The sequence below is a fragment of the Cyanistes caeruleus genome, chromosome 12 (genome assembly GCF_971803275.1).
Source record: "Cyanistes caeruleus chromosome 12, bCyaCae1.hap1.1, whole genome shotgun sequence".
In the NCBI taxonomy this organism is placed as follows: domain Eukaryota; kingdom Metazoa; phylum Chordata; class Aves; order Passeriformes; family Paridae; genus Cyanistes; species Cyanistes caeruleus.
The window spans coordinates 14,730,260-14,747,435 of NC_141712.1; the positions used below are offsets into that span (position 1 = coordinate 14,730,260).

General features: G+C 50.7%; 1 protein-coding gene across 12 annotated transcripts in view; it reads left to right on the top strand.

Annotated features, from left to right (window-relative positions):
* The first annotated feature begins 857 nt into the window (after nt 1-857).
* The window catches only part of PLEKHG4 (pleckstrin homology and RhoGEF domain containing G4), a 95,437-nt gene continuing 79,118 nt past the window's right edge, over nt 858-17,176 (top strand). For 6 of the 12 annotated variants that reach the window (XM_023934619.2, XM_023934620.2, XM_023934621.2 and 3 more), the window contains exon 1: nt 858-2,778. In XM_023934619.2, coding sequence (XP_023790387.2) covers nt 2,716-2,778 — 63 coding nt within the window. In that variant the 5' untranslated portion in view covers nt 858-2,715. Of the gene's footprint in view, nt 2,779-9,650; nt 10,604-17,176 lie in introns of those variants that run through there. The other 6 variants (XM_023934622.2, XM_086847923.1, XM_086847924.1 and 3 more) reach the window with 1 other exon arrangement.

Here is a 17,176-nt window from a genome sequence, read left to right on the forward strand (position 1 = left end):
TGTCAACCCCTCCAGATTTCTCCTGGGCATTTGGGTCCTGCCTGCTCTTTCAGAAATCCCATTCTCCCAAGGGCCAGGATATTTTCTTCTCTACCACATATGTGCATGTAGATACACCTATTTTCAGTAGACATCTCTACCCTCTACTATTGATGGAGAAAGCTGGCAAAAGCTTCAGAAAGGTACCCCAGAAAGAGAGAAATAACAAAGAAACAGTCATGAAGGTTAATATGTTTTTCACGTTGTAGTGTGGGGCTGGCTGATGGGAGCCAGCCGGTGAAGGAGCACCAGCCACATGTGCTGGGATGGAAGAAGGGCTGTGGAGCAAGCAGGTCAGACAGGGTGCTGCCAGGGCCTGCTACAGTCACTCTGATCTTTGCTTTATTCTGCTAGTGAACAGATAGAACTGTTAAAAATGGTTAACTTTTTTTTTTTTCCTTAATAAAAATAGCTTTAGAAGCAAACAGGAAATTACAGACTGAGGAGTGCAATGAAGAGGGGAAAAAGTCAGACAGCTACCTCGCTGTGCTTGCATTTGTCTATAAATACAGCTCCACGTGGGGTGTCGCCTGCCCAAAGGCAACCAAACCGCGCTCAGACTGGTGGGGATCGGGGAACGGGGGTGGAGGGGGAACATCTCCCCTCCGGCGAGGGTGACGCACCGAGGGTCGGATGAGGGGCTGGCGCTGGCTGAGCACCGAGCTCAGCTGGCACGGAGCTCGGTGGGCGGGGGGGGCGGCGGGAGCAGCGGGCGGAGCAGAGGGCGGAGCAGAGGAAGCAGCGGGCGGAGCAGAGGGAGCAGCGGGCGGAGCAGAGGGCGGAGCAGCGGGAGCAGCGGGCGGAGCAGAGGGAGGAGCAGAGGGAGCAGCGGAGCGGGAGCAGCGGGCGCACTGCCCAGCGCCTCCGGCAGGTGTCGCTCCGCGCCGAGGCCTCGCCCCTGCCCGCCCGCCAAGATGGCGGCCGCGCCCCCTCAGGGAGCCCCGGCGGGGCGGGTGCGGCGGAGCGCGGCTCAAAGGCTCCGGGGATTCCGTGACAGGGTAGTCTTGAGGGAAAAGACAATATACATGTGGTAGTTTCGGGCCTCCTTTGGTGTGCCAGCCCAAGTTGCTGCCTAACTCCCTCCCGCTCTCCTGATGGCGGGTTCAGTCGTCAGCTCACACTCTTTCTCCAACACCTTCATCTCGCTCGGCAGCAAACGCAGGCAGGGTGCAAAATATGACGCAAAACCGAATCCGTCTTTTATTGTGAGGGTTGTGGGACACTGGATCACGTTGCTTAGGGAGGTTGTGGTTGTCCCAACCCTGGAAGCGTTCAAAGCTATGTTCGATAAAGCTTTGAGCAGTCTGGTCTAGTGGGAGGTGTCCCTGCTCATGGCAAGAGGGGTTGGGACAGAATGATCTTTAAGGTCCATTTCAACTTCTTAACATTACATGATTCTAAAAGGGAATAAAAGCAGCGAAGAACACACACCTGGAGCTGTATGTTTCTGCGGTGGGGAGGAAGCTCTTGACCCACTTTTCTCTCCTCCCACCAAGCTCCTCCAAAGGCTCATGGCCCCAGTCTGACAGTCGTGTTTGAGCCCCAGAGGGGTCTAAGCCTTCTCGAACCTTCCCATGGCTGCTCTCTGGCTGGCCTTACCCCTCCTCGATTTGGGAGCAGAGATTCCTCTCCAAGGAGGAAGAGAGCAGCAACATTATGGGAGAAGGGCAAGTGTGAGGGAGACAGGACAGGTTGCTGGCCGGAGGCAGGAGCCCTCCGCCCTGCCTGTCTGAACGGGAAGCTGCTCATCTCCTTCAGGAGACACATTGTTATTGCTGCTGATGGCATCGAATCTCACCGTTTCCTGCCGGTGCTCTCCATCCCTGGTGCCAGGGAAGGGAGGTGCCCATCCCAGATGGAACCAGGCTCACAGTATGTCAGTCATGTGCTGCTTCCTGGTGCTTCCTCTGCCTCCAGCCCGCACTAGGAACAAAGGATCCCTGGTACAGCAGCTGTGATCCACATCACACCACCTCCTCCTCCCTGTGCCCTGTGTCCCACCTGCTCTGTGTTCCTGCCTGGCATCCTTGCTGTAGGCATTCCCTGAGGTTCACTCCTCTAATTGCCAGCTGTGGATGTTCCATGGCAGACTGCTCATATTCCTGTCAAACCAGCCCTTCCCAGTGGCACATAAGGAGCCTTCTTAGTGCTCTGGATCTGTAGTCAGTAGTGTTGGCTCCAGACTCCCCTGGGGAGAAGACCCTGACCCCAAACTGCTCTTTGCCCACTGCAGAATGACTTGAACATCAGCCTGCAGTCTTGCAGAGCTGCTGGAGGACTGAGATCTTTCCCCTCTGCTACCAGCTGGGCAAGGCTGAGTGGGACAAAGCATGTTTCTTGTCTATCTGGAGAAACTGTCAGACCTGAGAGGGTTGTCATTCCCCTGTTGGAAATACCAGTCAGGTTAAGGGTACTTTGAGAAGTACCTGGAAGACTCACAGTGGGACTGTTTGAGTCCAGTGGGCAACACAGCCCAGCTGTGACAGGCACCCTGACAGCTGTTCCCAGGGAACGCCCATGCAGCTCTATAAGGCACTGACTGGACCTGGAGATGCATCTTGGGGCTATTGCTCTGCCTCAGGGAGTGCTGAGCTAGCTCAACTGCTCATCTGCCTGCTCTGAAGAAGCAAACTGCAGGCAGGTGAGAGCTTTCCTTCTCTCTGGAGACATTCTGCCATGGGAGAATGGTTTGCAAGATCTGTCGGGATCTGCTGGGTAGAGGCTCTGCAAATGCTGGCTGTAAGTGTGGGGTTTGGGAGGGTTGGAGGGGCTGGATGGGAGCTGGGCAGAGTGTGCACCCAGGGGAATAGCAGTTCAGGGGATCAAAGCTCCTGGATCAGAGTTCCTGAGTGTCACCCCAGGTAGGACCTGGGAGCTGGCCCTGGCTCTGCAAACTGTGGAGCAGAGACTGCAGACAGTAGTTGGAGAGGGGGTCCCTGCTCCCCTGGTTAGAGCTGCCAGCCCTGCCTCCTAGCATTTCATTTGGGTTGGTTTTGGGAAGAGAAGGGATGGGTCTCCAGATCAGAAGTGTGTCCTAGCCCTTGTCTGAAAATGGTTGGTGCTCAGTGACATCCTCCAAGGGATGTGGCCACTTCTCTTGGTGCAGGCTGGGCAGGTGTCTCATCGGTGCTGGTTGCTCAGGCATGACCTGGGCACAGAGCAGAGACACAAGTGGAGGGCTCCTGGTGGTGTGGAGCCATGGTGGGGGATGTCGGACTGTCATCACAAGGCTTACTCTGCCAAGCAGACCTGGAAAGAGGAGCAGGCCCTGGCAGCCATGATTGAGGATGGAATATGCAGTGTGTGACCCTGTGTTCCATGACTCCCATGTCTGTGGGAGAGGGGCCAGGGCAGGAAGGGTGTGGGTGCCCGCTGGCACGTCTAGCTCAGAGGTGAGCGTGCTGTCTCGGAGAGTACAGTAAACATGTGCTGTGGGGCTAAATGGCATGCAACATCACTGCCAGGAGGGAAGGTAAACAGATGACTCTTCTGTGCCATTAAATATGTGTGATCTGGAGAGCGATGGGTCACTTTTAGTCTGCTCTATGGAAAAAGCTGACCTATTCTGTTCAGAGACTGTGGTGAGTTTTGAAGTAGGAATCCTGAAACCACAGGTGGATTTCTAAGCCACTTTGTTCTCAGGGAAGACAGGCAGTGCCTAAACTCTTGGGAGACAGACAAGTAGCTCCTCTTAAACCATTTAAGCTCTCTTGACTCCACATTCACAGAGGTGTGTCCCTGCCTGGCTCTGTGTCCTACAGGCTCCTGCAGGGAGTTGGGATATTTTCTCCAGTATGGTCACACCCTGCCAACCAGTGCACCTGCCTAGTACTCAAAGCACCAGACTGCTGAGACCCAGAACCCAAGAGTGGAGTCCACTGCAGTGGGGACTCCACTCTGCACCCTCAGGATGTGAGTGCACTGGGATGGTGTCTGAATGGGCAGAAGGCTGTGTCTCTGTCCAAGCCCTGCTCCTACCTGTGCTGGCTGTGTTCATGACTTCAAGAAGTCTCTGGAGACTGTTGTAGAGGTATTAACCCAAGAGTGTTGTGCAGCATGGCCACTTCATAAGGCCTGGGGGCACCTCTGTGCGTCTCCTCCCTGACCCAAAGTTAAAGGAGCCCAAAGCCACTCAGACTGAGATGAGTGTCTTGGATGAATGCAGAAGGAGGACTTTGTCCTGTGGACTGTGACAGTGATGGATGCCAGCTGAACCAAAACCCTGGGCACTTGAGGATGCCTGGAGCTAACCTAACCAGCGAGTACTCTGCATGCATTGAGTCCAGCTTGTCTGGGAAGACACTGTGTATCATCAAAGGTGTGCCTTCATATCTGGGCAGAGGCTGTAAGGCTGGTATTCCCCTGCTTGCATTGCTTCTCTGTGGGACTGCACACTAAGAGTTTGGACTTAGAATCATAGAATGGTTTGGTCTGTAAGGGACCTCAAAGTTCCAGCCCCTCGGCCACAGGTAGGAATGCCACCCACTAGACCAGGTTGCTTAAAGTTCTGTCCAACCTGGCCCTGAACACTTCCAAGGATGGGGCATCCACAGCTTTTCTGGAAAACCTGAGCCAGTGCCTCACTGTCCTTTGAGTAAAGAATTTCTTCCTAACACCTAATCTAAATCTCTCCTATTTTAGCTTAAAACCACTCCCCCCTTGTCCTATCACTCCCTGCCTGCAAAAAAACCCCCAAACTTCTCTCTTTTTATTGTAAGCTTCCTTTAAGTACTGGAAGGGGCTCTAAGATCTCTCCAAAGCCTTCTTTGCTGCAGGCTGAACAGTTCTAGCTCTCTCAGCCTGTCCTCACAGAAGAGGCGCTCCAGCCCTAGGATCATCTTTGTGGCCTCCTCTGGATCTGCTTTAACAGGTCCATGTCATTCGTGTGCTGAGGATGCAGTACCTGACCTGCTATGCCGTACTCCAAGGTGGGTCTCATGAGGGCAGACGGGGAGAATCATCTCTCTCAATATGTGCTGTAGCCAGCCTGATGTGTGAATTTAAAAAAAAAAAAAGATTTATTCCTCTCCCTTCTTTCCCTTGTGGCACACGTGGGTACTTGAGTCCCCCAGGTGAGACCTTCCTGATTTCTGTCCCTACAAAATACGTCCTGTAAGAGTTCCTGATGGTTAGCTGCAGGCCATGGTTGCATGTGGCACTGAACAACATCTTGAATTGTAGCTGGAGACCTAGTAATTGTGTTGCTTCTGTTCCTTCAGATGGTGAGCGTGACCAGCTGTTGTTGTGTAGTCTCTCCTTCAGTCCTTCTGGGAAATCACACCGTGATTATATTTCTGGCTTAAGAAATTTTTTTCCCTAATCAGACTGGGCCTCACAGAGAGGTTGCCACTTAGTGGTAATTACTTGCTTTAGAAGCTGAATGTCTCCTGAGGATTGCAAATAGCGGATTATCAAATTAATTAGTTAAACCAAGATGTGCTTTTGTGAAGCCAAGACCTGCTTTTCTTGTGATCTGAAATAGAGGTTTAAAATGTTATTAAACTACATACAACCTGTTCTTGTCTCCCTAATGGGGGAAGAGAGCTAGTTCTTTTCTGAGGTGTAGCTGGTACAAAGGGCTGCTTGCAGCTCTTCTTGCTGCATCACTTGTTGCCTTTGTTTCAAAAACCCTGTTTTGTGCAAAATCTATCACAAGTCTTGTTCTGGGTGGGGTCTAATGCTGCTTCTTGGTGGCTTCCCCTGTTTTTGTAGGCTGCCAATTTGAAGTGGTATAGGGTTGGAGCTGGACTTCAGTGATCCTTGTGGATCCCTTCCAAGTTAGGATATTCTACGTGGGTTCATCGTGGATAGCTTTGGTGGGATGGTAACATACCTTTCCTTTCAGGGTACAGCTTCATCCATGGGATGTCTGCTTTGCCATTTCTGTGGACATGAGGACTGGTGGAGAACCCCAGTCTGGTGGTGAGATGCCTGGAAGTAGATTCAGAGACATCCACTTACCAGTGGGTTAGCAGGAGCCATATATCCTGGAGTAGTGCTGTACCACAGCCCATTCCCAGGCTCTCCATTCCCTCAGAAGTCTCTGTGGCCACAGAAGGTTCCCTATGCTGTGCTGAGGACTGCACACTCAGTGCACAGTGATCACTCTAAGCTAACATGGAGCTCATGGGGCTATTTTCATAAGAGCTATTGGCCACGCTAATGTAATCATCCTTCTAACATCCATATTGCACAACTTCCCCTAGGTCGGGAGATGTCCTTATCTGGCATCTAAAACATCTGTCTTGTGTTGCTTCCAGCATAGCTGAATTCTATTCATCAAAGAATTGAGCATTTCCTGATTTGCACAACTGAAAATAAGCAGAACTCTGCTAAGTGTTGACCCAAAGGCAGAGGTCCTTTCCCTGTCTCCTACCTCTGTCTGTGCTGTCTCCCAGCTCTAGGCTGTGGTACTGCTTTAGGCACTTGAGAAATACTGCAACTCCAAAAACCAGATCCAGGAAAGCAGAAAGGAAGAGAGAAGAAAAAGATGAGGGTCTGAAATTGGAACCTCTGAAATTTTCAGAACATTTGTATTGATCCTTCTTCTACCTTCTTTTCTTTCAACTCTGGGGGGTGCCCCACAGCCTCCAAAGGTTGGCTCCCATCCTTCCTAATGTCAGCGTTTGCTGCCTTTTGCTGTAATTCACCTCTAGGAGAGACTGTGCTTAGCAATAGTCAGCTGCTGCTGAAGGTGGGTACCAAAGAAGTCCCCTTGGTGTAAAATTCCCCCCAGTCCATGCAAAGGACCTGAGTCTGCTGGATAGGAAGCTGGGACACCCAGATCTCTGCCAGCATGGATGACAGCAACCTTTTGCAGTGACTTCAGCAATTAAACCAACCCTGAGGAACGCGCAGGCCTCGCGCGAGAGCGAGGAGCTGCTCCTCTGAGGAAACAGAGTGAGACTGTGCTGTGAACAAACATGGCATTGTTGTCAGCCTCAGTCAAGAGGGGCTTTTTAACACCCACTGAAGTGCTGGCTGCAGCTGTCTCCCATGTGCTTGTGTGGGAAATGGATCTACAATGCAGAAGAGGGAAAGGCCACTTTGCAATTAAAAAAAAAAGGAAACTATATTAGCATCCAGCCGTGAGTAAACAGCAGTGCGATGTTCCCCTTAGCACTGTGCCATGGCAGAGGAAATCACGTCACTGCCTCTGACTGGGATGGGGGTGAGCTGAAACTCAGGCTCTTCAGCCTGGAAATCCATATGGGGGAAGGTGCTCCTGAGCTTTAAGTGCAGTGTAGGAAAGGGAGGAGGTGTGAGATTGGGCTCTAAGCTGCTCTTGTGTTTGGCAGCCTCTATAAATGGCACTGCCAACTTCCTTGCATCTGTCTGAGTGGTGTTGGGTTGAGACCTTGTGGAGAGCTTTATTTTGTCATGGAAAATGGGATAGGAACAAGACTCTGAGTACCTGTATGGTGCCTTCCTCATTTGTTTATGAGGATGCTGTAAGCTCCTATACCACTGTTCTCTCTCTGTGAGAAAAGTGTCACTTTTCTCTTTCTGGCCATCAGAGAGATGGAATTAGGTGGCTTGACAGTATCTTAGCAGGTAATTCAGAACTAATGGAGATGACAACCTTGTGCTCCCAGGCCTGTGCAAGCCTTCTGAAGAAGACAGGAAAGCCAAAAGCTGCTCACCCTGGGTCTGCTGCCAAAGGTCTGAGTGTGGAAGACCTGACCAGTTCAGTAACAGCATGGGAGCAGGTTCTCTGCTCCATCCCCTTCATCCCCATGGGCTCTGGGGACATCCCAGCCCTACTTGGCTCTGCATTGTCCTTTGTGCTGCCTGGGGAGTATGTCTCTGTTTCAAAAGTGAGGTAGCTCCTGGCTTGTGCAGTAGTACCCCTGAAGGAGCAGGAGCTTTGGCCAGCAACTGGAATAGTCCCAAAGTACCCAGGCTTGTTACCCAGGCTGCTGATTACCAGGCTTTTTTGAGACTCTGGATCTCTATTTGGAGACTGGTCCCTCTGCAGACCCCAGGGAAATTGCAGTGACCTGTTTGCTGGATAAAAATATTTGTGTGCAAAGCTGATACAATTACTTGTGGTATAATTTTTGGGGTTGTCCTGTGCAGAACAATGAATTGGATCTGATCCCTGTGTGTCCCTCCCAGCTCAGGATTTCTCTATGATTCTGCAATTTGGGTTAGCCCTGGGCAGCCATGGCCTCTTGAAAGGAAACATACATGTAATGCTGCAGTTGTAGAAACAGTACATAAAGCTGTTTCTACACTTTTCCATAAAACATCTGGGTGTGAGATGCATGCTGGATCTCTTCTACCTCCTTTTATTCTGTGATAGGATGTGCCTCCAACAGAAATAGCCTGGTACTTCTGATAGCACAAGGCTTGTCACAGCCAGTCATGTGCGTGCCGCAGAGGCATCGGTCTTGGTGCTCCCTCCTCTCTGGGGGTGGGCCAGTCCCTAGGGAGGCTCCCAGCAAGCACCTGCAGGAAGATACTGCAAAGGTTAGCCAAATATAGCCATGCTCATTGCCTGGGAGACGTGCTGGGGTAATAGATGAAGGGCAAAGCCACTCTGCAAATGTAGCCTTGTACAGACCCTGAAAGCTGTGGTCAGAGACTGCTGGGGAGGTATGCCAGACTCATCCTCCTGATATGAATATGAGGAGGAAAGAAAGGCTCTCTTGCATGCAAAGACAAGATCTAAGGTCTCAAATTAGCTGTTGCAGATGACAACTAGGCTGTGCCTGTGCTGCATTGTTAATACTCGAGGTGGCAGGGATGCTCTCCTTCACCTAGTTTGGCATTAGCAGCTGCTGTCACCTGACATGGGGACACTGCCTACAGAGGCAGTGCTGCTGTGGGGAGAAGGTGACAGGCTGTTCCAGGCCATGGGGGAGCCTCTGAAAGCATGGGCTTTTTGAGAGCCAAGTGCTGAACAGTGGGGCAGCTGCTCAGCTCTGGTCACTGTCGGTGTCATAGCCCCTTTTCACAGGACATCTTTTTGGCTTAAGGAAATGCAGCAGCACACCAAGCAGCTGGTGGATTGAATGGTTGGCTTTGGGGCTGCTCAAACTCCCAGTTGCTGGCTGGGTCTGGAAACATGTGATGAGGCCATCATATGCAAAGGTGTTTTAGGGCAAACTGTTGTCAGTCCTCCCTGGGAGAGGTGTATCTGAAGGTGGTCTTGAGCTGGACTAGCTGTCATGGCCTCTGCTGCTGGCCCTGTGGAGCAGGGTTTGGGAAGGCTGTGAGACTCTGCCCCTTGAGCCAAGGGAGCAGAGGTGCTGGTAGCAGTTGCTCGGTCTTCAGCAGGCAAGTACCCTGTGCTGTTCTACTTGTCCATGCAGGAGGAGATGTCTTCCCTTCTGCTGTAGGTCTTCACATCCTGCCTGAGTCACCGTGTCTCTTGGGGATGGATAGGTTTGTGTGACCTCTCCCGTAAGTGGGGACAACCAAGTTCCAGCACTGTGAACTCCTTGATACAGGGTCAGTCCCAACCCAGGCTGCTGAGACCGTGCACTGCTCAGGCTGGGGAGGCAATTTCTGGTCCCAGGCCCAGCATCTCGTGCCCAGGTTTTGCCTGTGTGTCACTTCCCGCCCTGCTTCCCGTTACACAAAGCCTTCGTGTGTCAGCAGATCCTGGGATGCCCCGCGGCACCTGCCTCTCTCCTCTCTCTCCGCCTCTGTGGCTCTGCCCTTTCCCGTTGTCACTTCTGGAGGCTGCTGCCTGCCTGTTTGGTGACCTTCCGCACTGCTCGGGCAGTATTTTGGCCCCTGGCCATTTCAAACAATTAATGGAGGGGTGGAGAAACTAGCCGTGTTAAATTACTTCCACCTTTGGGAGGGGGTGAAGTCTCTACGTCTCTTGCCTGATCCCAATGCAGTTTGTTGCTGTTGCCTGAAGCGGTCACTGCTCTCTGTTTTCCTTCTAGAAGTTAGAAAAACAATATTTCAGAGCACCCTCCCTGTATTTCTCGGCATTTTACTTAACCTGCGCTGCCTCAGGATCTTGTAGAGTGGAGAAGCTTTCCTGGACTTAGAGTAAAAACAAGCCGAGAGAAGGCAAGGGGGGAGGATTTTGCTGGAAACCTCTGTGAAGCTGGAGACCTTGGGATGCCTGCCTTATTCTCCCCTAGCAGCTATTCAGATCTTCCCGGGAGAAGGCAGCTCCCTGCCCCGGCCCGTCGGCGCTAAGCGGGTCTGTGCGGCGGGCCAGGCGCTCTGAGGGACGCGGAGAGCAGCGATGCCGAAAGGAGCAGCCCGGGAGCGCTTCTGCCTCTGCCCGTGTCCCTAAGGCCCCCGCAGGGCTGGGGGATGCGGCACCCTGCTCTCTCCGTGCCCCTCTGCCGTCTAGCGCTGGAGTTGGCTGTCAGAGAAACCTTCGAGGTCCCCTGCTCAGCCCCGGTAGTGTCATGAGTTAGATTAGTTGGAGCTGTGCTGGGGGCGGTGAGGGCTTGGATTACAGTCCAGAACTCAAAGTGCTTCGGTGGTTCACGTCGGAGGGGAGAGGAGACGCCCCGTCGCACACATGGAGGAAAAAGAGAAAAAACGCTGTCTTTGGAAGTGAGGAGGAATAAAGGAGGCCGGGAACATGGTAAGGAAATCTCTGCGAAGAGCTCTTGCCCTGGGCACGAGCAGGGCTGTGCGGGACGAAGCTGCTCTCGGGGCAGCCTGCCTGGCGCTAATGCCGGGAAGTGGGAAACAGCTCTTTTGGCATTTCCCGTTACTCGAGTGCCACACTGAACTCTTGGTGCCAGTCCTGGGCGGTGGCTGCAGGGACACAAACTTCTTGTTGGCCCTGACCCCTGCGAGGTGTCTATCGGGCTACAGCGAGAAGCTGGACTGGGTCAGTTCAGGCAGAGTCTTGTCTTTTGTGCTGCCTCGATGCTGGGCTCTCCTCCTGCCCTCACTCTTTGCCAATCCTGCTCTGTAGCTCTGGGCATTGCCCTCTTGCAGAGGCTTTTCTCCAGCCCAGGGTGGGCATCCAGAGAACCCCTAGACCTGGGCAGGGACGTTCCTTTTCAGTGTCAAGTTCTGTACGTGGAGATCTTTGTTTGGAGAGGGGAAAGGATTGTGAGCCCAGTGGGCAGCAGAGCACCCAGACTCCTTGGGAGTGGCTGCAGGGCTGTCCCCTGCCCAGCCACACTGGCACTGCCCTGCACACAGAGGTGGGATGTCAGTGGCTGGAGGGATTGCTGGCCCTTTGGTGACATCCCACTGAGTACCAGCCTAGCTTCTGATGGTTTGCTCCTAGGTTCAGGCTGAGATCTGTGTGTCCAGCAGCCCCAAATCTTCTGCAGGTGTCCTGCTACGTTATGGGCTGCTTCCCCACAGCAGAGGGAACAAAATCCATGAGAAGGACAAGCAACTCGCATTGCTGCTGTGCATGGCAGTGACTTGTTCTTTAAAAGTTCAGCTTCTGAGCATTTTCTTTCTTGAGCAGAAACTTGGCTTTCATTGAGGGATGAGTTGAATTCTGACTTCTGCAAGTTGACCCAAGTTTATAGAACCATGTATTTTCCATTTACCACCCTCCAGCTCCTCTGCAGAGAATCCTGTGGTGCTCTTAGCCCTCACATGTCTGTAAGAGCCATGGTGTGCTCTCTTCTCTATTATTCTGTGGAGGCATCTCACTTCTACTTCTCCATCCCAGTCAGAAGACCTCTTTCCCTCACCCCATGCCTAGTGTGTTCCTGACAAGTTTTGGTCTATGCAGGTTACATTATGAAGTTGAAATCAAAGGAGAGCACTGCTTGGGGTTGTGCAGGGCTGGGGCCATCCCTTGCAGTCTCATGGGCTGCATTTTGCCATATGGGCTGGAGCAGTGCTTGTGAAACTCTGCCCTGGGAGGCCAGAGACAGAGACTGGCTGCTGCTACTCTGCTCCTTCAAGCTGGAGGTGTCTTTCTGATTCCCAACTGCTTCAGCCCCCCGCCTTGATGTTTTTTAATGTGTGATGCAAAAGCTGTCTGAAGCAGGGGCCTTTGTTTGGAGCAGTGCCATGACCAATCCAGGTAGCTGGGCATTCAAGGACCATGTATCACTGCTGAGAAGGGATTGTGTGCCTCTCAGGGGCTGAGTCCAGCTGGAAGGAATAGGAACCAGAGGCCAAGCTGTCCCAGACACAGCAATGAGTGCTGGCCACATTGTGGACACCTCTGGCCCATGGCAGTATCTGTTCTCAATGCTGTGGTAGACCAGTCTACATTTTGGAACTTGCATTTCTGTGAGCAACCAAGTTGTAACTATAGCTCCAAGCTGTTTTGATTAACTTGAGTTTTTTTTTGTATCCTGATAAATCAAACAAACCTCACAGGCAAAAGATTTGGATCAGTGAATGTGTGTCAGTCTGCTGGCCTGGAGGAGACCTTCCATAGCCTCCAGCAGGCTGCAGGACTCTTGGAGACGGCTCCTGATGGAGATCTGTCAAGGCACTGCTGCTGGCTGCCCTGCTCTGTGAGGCAGATGATTCCTTTTCATGGGGTTTCAGTGTTAGAGCTGATGTGTATGTACAGGTACATAAGGTTGTGGCAGATGGGAGATGCCCAAAGCACCAAATGGGTGAGACAGCTTGGGCCAAAGTAGCCGACTTCCACTGACTTCACTCCAAGTGACTTCTGGAGCTGTGGAAACCCCATGGTGAGAACAGGCCAGGAGCCTGGTTGGGCTCTGTCTACCTTGCTCACCCATCATGGCTTTTGTGACTTGGGATCTATCTTCATTCTCTGGTATTCCTGGGATTCACCTATCCTGGTGCTTCCTGGAAAGAAGTTCTGGTGGCATCTCTATGCTGGTAGGAGAGAGGATGCATTTCAGCAGAAAATAGGGTCTTTCTTTAATCTTTCAGTTGTGTCTTCTCCCAGGGTGGGAAGGAAATGAGTCTGGGAATCACAAAGAGCTTTAAGCATTTGGGATCTTCTTTCTTTATTTCTGTGCCAAAACCATGAGCAAGATGTTGGAACACAGACAAAGTCCAGAGACATAATCCTGAGCACATGGAAGCAGTTAGAAAGAATCTCCTCTGGGGTAATAAGGTTGATAACTTGCATTTTGCCCAGCTTCTTTTCAAAAGCACTGGGCAGGTGAAATGCTGTTCATTGTAACAATAAAAATAATGGCTAAATGCAAGTGGCATCCAGGTATCTTCTTGCAGAAATTACCAAATATATTCTAGTACCACATGGGAATGGAAGACAGCAGATGCCTACAGCGAGACAAGGCAGGTGTCCAAGGAGGACTCTATCGTGACTGTCAGTACTTATTTTTGGAAAACCAGCATCCTGTAGCATAGTCCCCTCTAGCAGTGCTGCTGGGCATCCCCCATGGGCAGTTGGCTCTGAAGGCATACCTTGCCAGCAGAAAAGATCATAACATGAGAGCCTTGTCAGCATCTCGTGGCTGCTCACTTTAGACAAGACAGCCAGCATGTCTGCCTCTAAATTCTAGAGCACAGATCACAGAGCCTCATTTTACTGTTGCATCTCAAACGTAACCCTGTCTGCAACCAATCTGTAAAATTTGAACCATCCTATGGGCTGTGCACAGCCTTAACCTGAGCATTGGTGCTGAGTGTGGGTGGAAGTCACATCACAGGGGCTATGGCTCCTTTAGCTTAGCACTGAAGTGTTGAAAAAATCTCTGTTGAAACAGTCAAGGTGTTCTGCAGAAACTATAAACTGAACCTACCTGTAGGCACTCATACCAGAGCACTTTTTGTTCCTGTTCTTGGCTGTTTATGCATGATGGAACCCCCTGTTCCAGCCCTGCAGAGCTCAGTGTCACCAAGGTCAGAAAATGTGAGTAGTAGCACCAGGACCAGATATGTTGCTGACTGAAGGGCAGTAAAAAGCCAGGAGAGCTAGCCAGGGTAAAGGTGCCCACTTCTGGCCATGGAATGCTCTGTGTTTTTGCACCACTCATAGTACCTGATTTGCAGCTCAGAGAACTGAGTGGACATGCCCTTGTTGATTCTGAAGGTTTGACCATGCTTAGACCTCTCTGCCACACCAAGTGCCTCATCTCTGTTGGCTGGCTTAGTCTTTCATTAAAATATTAGCAAAAAATGGGGGCTTTCTTGTGGTAAGTGCTGGTTTCATATGTACCCTATTTTTTGCATCACTGGACAGCAAGCTGAAACTTCCAAGATCAAAGCAGTGCAGAATTAATCTGAAAGTCTTTCTGTCTGCTCAGATTTGCCATCCTGCCATCAGCCTGGGAAGCCCAGGATGAACCTTGCTCCAACTGGTGGATTTGATTCAAATAATTGATTTAAATGGAATCAAATGCTCAGCTGAAGAGAAGACTTGCATGTGCTCCTCCTGGACACTTGTGGATGTGGTCAAGGGTCTCTGAGTCTTTGTGGGGCCTGCAATGGGGCACACTGTTGTGGCTGGATGGTGGTTTGCATGCTGCAGAGAAGGAAAGCTGCTGGAGTTCTGATGACCTTAGCTAGGTGTCCACCTTGAGCTTTGCAGCCTGTGTTAGGTGTGGCAGAGGTTTCTTGAGCAGGTTCCTTCAGGAGGATACCTTCCCTGAGGCTGCTTGTCAAATCTCAGTGCCTCCCAACAAAACCCCAGCATTGCTGAGCCTCCAACATGGTTAAAAGATGTGGGTTATTTGCTGTCTGTTGTCATCGTGCTGAATACATTTACCTTTTGAACAAGGTCCCTCTCATATGCTCAGGAGGCTGGTATGCAGACCCGTTAATGGATCAAGGGGAAAAATGCCTGTGGATGTATTCTCCTTTGTGTTTGGGCTTATAACCACCCACGTTTTGGCATACATCCCTTCTGTGCACAAAGATCTTTTAGAAATTGCTAGTTAAATCTCCACCCTCCTTTGATATGTATGGAAATAATGGGACACGTGAGACTGTTTTCTGTTTGGAAAAAAAAATATCTATAAAGGGAGTAGCTTTAAAAGCCTGTGTTCGCCCCTTTCTAACTGGGGAGTTTAATGAAAGAAATGCCCTGAATTTATGACTGATTTACTTAGCTTTCTGGGAGGCATGCATTTAGTGCTATATCCAGATATAGGGGAAATGTTTTCATCTGAATCTGTCCCAGGTTTGCTGCTTAGGGGCAGGAGGAGAACTTGAGCACACATGTGTCTGTTCCCCAGTGAGCTCAGGGAGTCTTAAACAGATCTTGGTCCCTCTGACCAGGATCACCTCTCCCTTTATCGGCAAAGACTGATGCTTCTTGGCATGGCCCATGGCTGAGCTGGCATAACCATGGACATCTCCGAGCTGCCTGCTCTGTCCTTCTGGCTCATCCTTTCTCACAGCCTCCTCCTAAGGGGCATCTGATTACTGCTGCTGGATGCTTTCTCCTATCAATGGTGTGCAGGGATGTGCTTCTCCAAGGAAAATCCTTCTGCACTTACTGTATTCCTCAGCCATCCCCTCCTGGAACTGCAGCTCTGCTTCAGAGCAGTTTCTGTCCCCCTCTGACATGGCAGGACTGGTATTTCATGAGCACATGGTAATACAGTGTGCTTAAGGCCAAAGGGAACTATGGCTCATCTGTTATGGGATATTGGAACCACAGAGTGTTACCTAGCTCCCATATGGAGTCTGGGAGCTCTTTAAAAGAGGATCATTTTTCTGTGGCATCCACCCTCAATTATGAAGACTGCAAGACATGGAGAATCCACCAGTCCCCATGCAAAGCTGTCCAGCAGCTCATGCACTTTGCAAAGGGAAGGGGTGAGATCTGAACATGAGTCCAGAATGTGTTGCACACTGTCACAGAACTAATAATCTAAATACTGACCCCATGAAGATCGTTTTTGGCACTCATCAGCTGGCCTGATAAAGGATTATCATTTTCTTTTTGAGCACAGGCGGCTGCCCATCTGTTGTAAGATGCCCCCAGATGGGTGTCTGAACACAAGGGGTTGGCTATGGCCTAATGCCTCTGACTAAAAGGTGTTAAAATGAGCTGACCTGTTTGGTGAAGAATTTACTCAGGTTGTTTTATAGCTGGCTGGTATAAAGAAATCTTTCATCTGTCTGGAGTGCTCTATTAGTTGGTACCCATTAGGCAGAAATGAGAAGGGGGATAACATGCTGTTCCTTGGGTTGGTTTGCCAGATGGATGCCAATGCCTCAAGTTGAGAGCAGAGCAAATCCTGTCACTAATAATAGGGTGAATGAGCTCAAGCAATTTCTTTTGTTTGATAGCAGGGAGAAAGGTTTTTAGAGCATTTGTAGAAAGAGCCCTATGAAGAAAGGGAGTCGATTGCAATGTCTCCGGATTTGTATAGAAGTGGCCTGTGAAATTCTTGGCTCTGTCTGTGATACCTAACAGGATTTAGCGAGCCTCGTCTGAGCCTGTTGTAGGAACATGACACTTGGAATGTGGGGGTCCCAGGCTGGACTGTGGTGTACAGTGCCACAGCCGGAGCGTCAGTGCCCAAGGCAGGGCAGGCTGTGCAGTCTGGCAGCAGCAGTGGAGAGCTCCAGGCGGTCTCCAGGAGGTGGGAAGGTGCACATGGCTAACAATGGGCACTGAAACCATGGCTGCCAGCGCTCACGCTCTTCCAGCATGAGTCTGTTGCTAGGAAGGTTGTTCAAAAGTACCCAAAGCCTTGCAGCACACAGAGTACAACCTGTTTAATTAATTGCATTGTTAGACCTATGCCAGTGATATTTTAAAAAAAATAAAAATCTGTGCTTAGACAGTTATTTCAGATTAAGAACTTAATCCCTTGATTAAACTAAACCAAAATAAGCTGGTGTCCAGCTGTAGGATGCTGTTTCATACACAGCTCTTCTCATCCATTTGCAGGCCCTTGTTTCACCTGGAAGACATCTCTTTAAGGACAGGGCTTTGATCTGCTCTCTCAGCTGCCCTTTAGAAACCTGTATCATCTCCTCGATCTATTTCTGATAGAAAGTAACTAGTCTTTGAGAGCAGGGCTCATTTGTTGCTATGGATAAAAGACCAACCTCCTGCTCAGCACACTGAGAATTCGTTAGGGAGCAAGACATGTCCCTGTGAGGAAATGCTTCATTTCCTAGTTTTTCCCCACTCTGACTAAAAGACAACTTTCTTGGATTGTAGGTCACCCTATTTTGGCCTCTTTAGTCTTCAGCAGTTGTCAGCAGCTCTTCTGATGTGTTGGATATTGCACAGACAAAGGAGAAAGTTACAATCTCTTGTCCA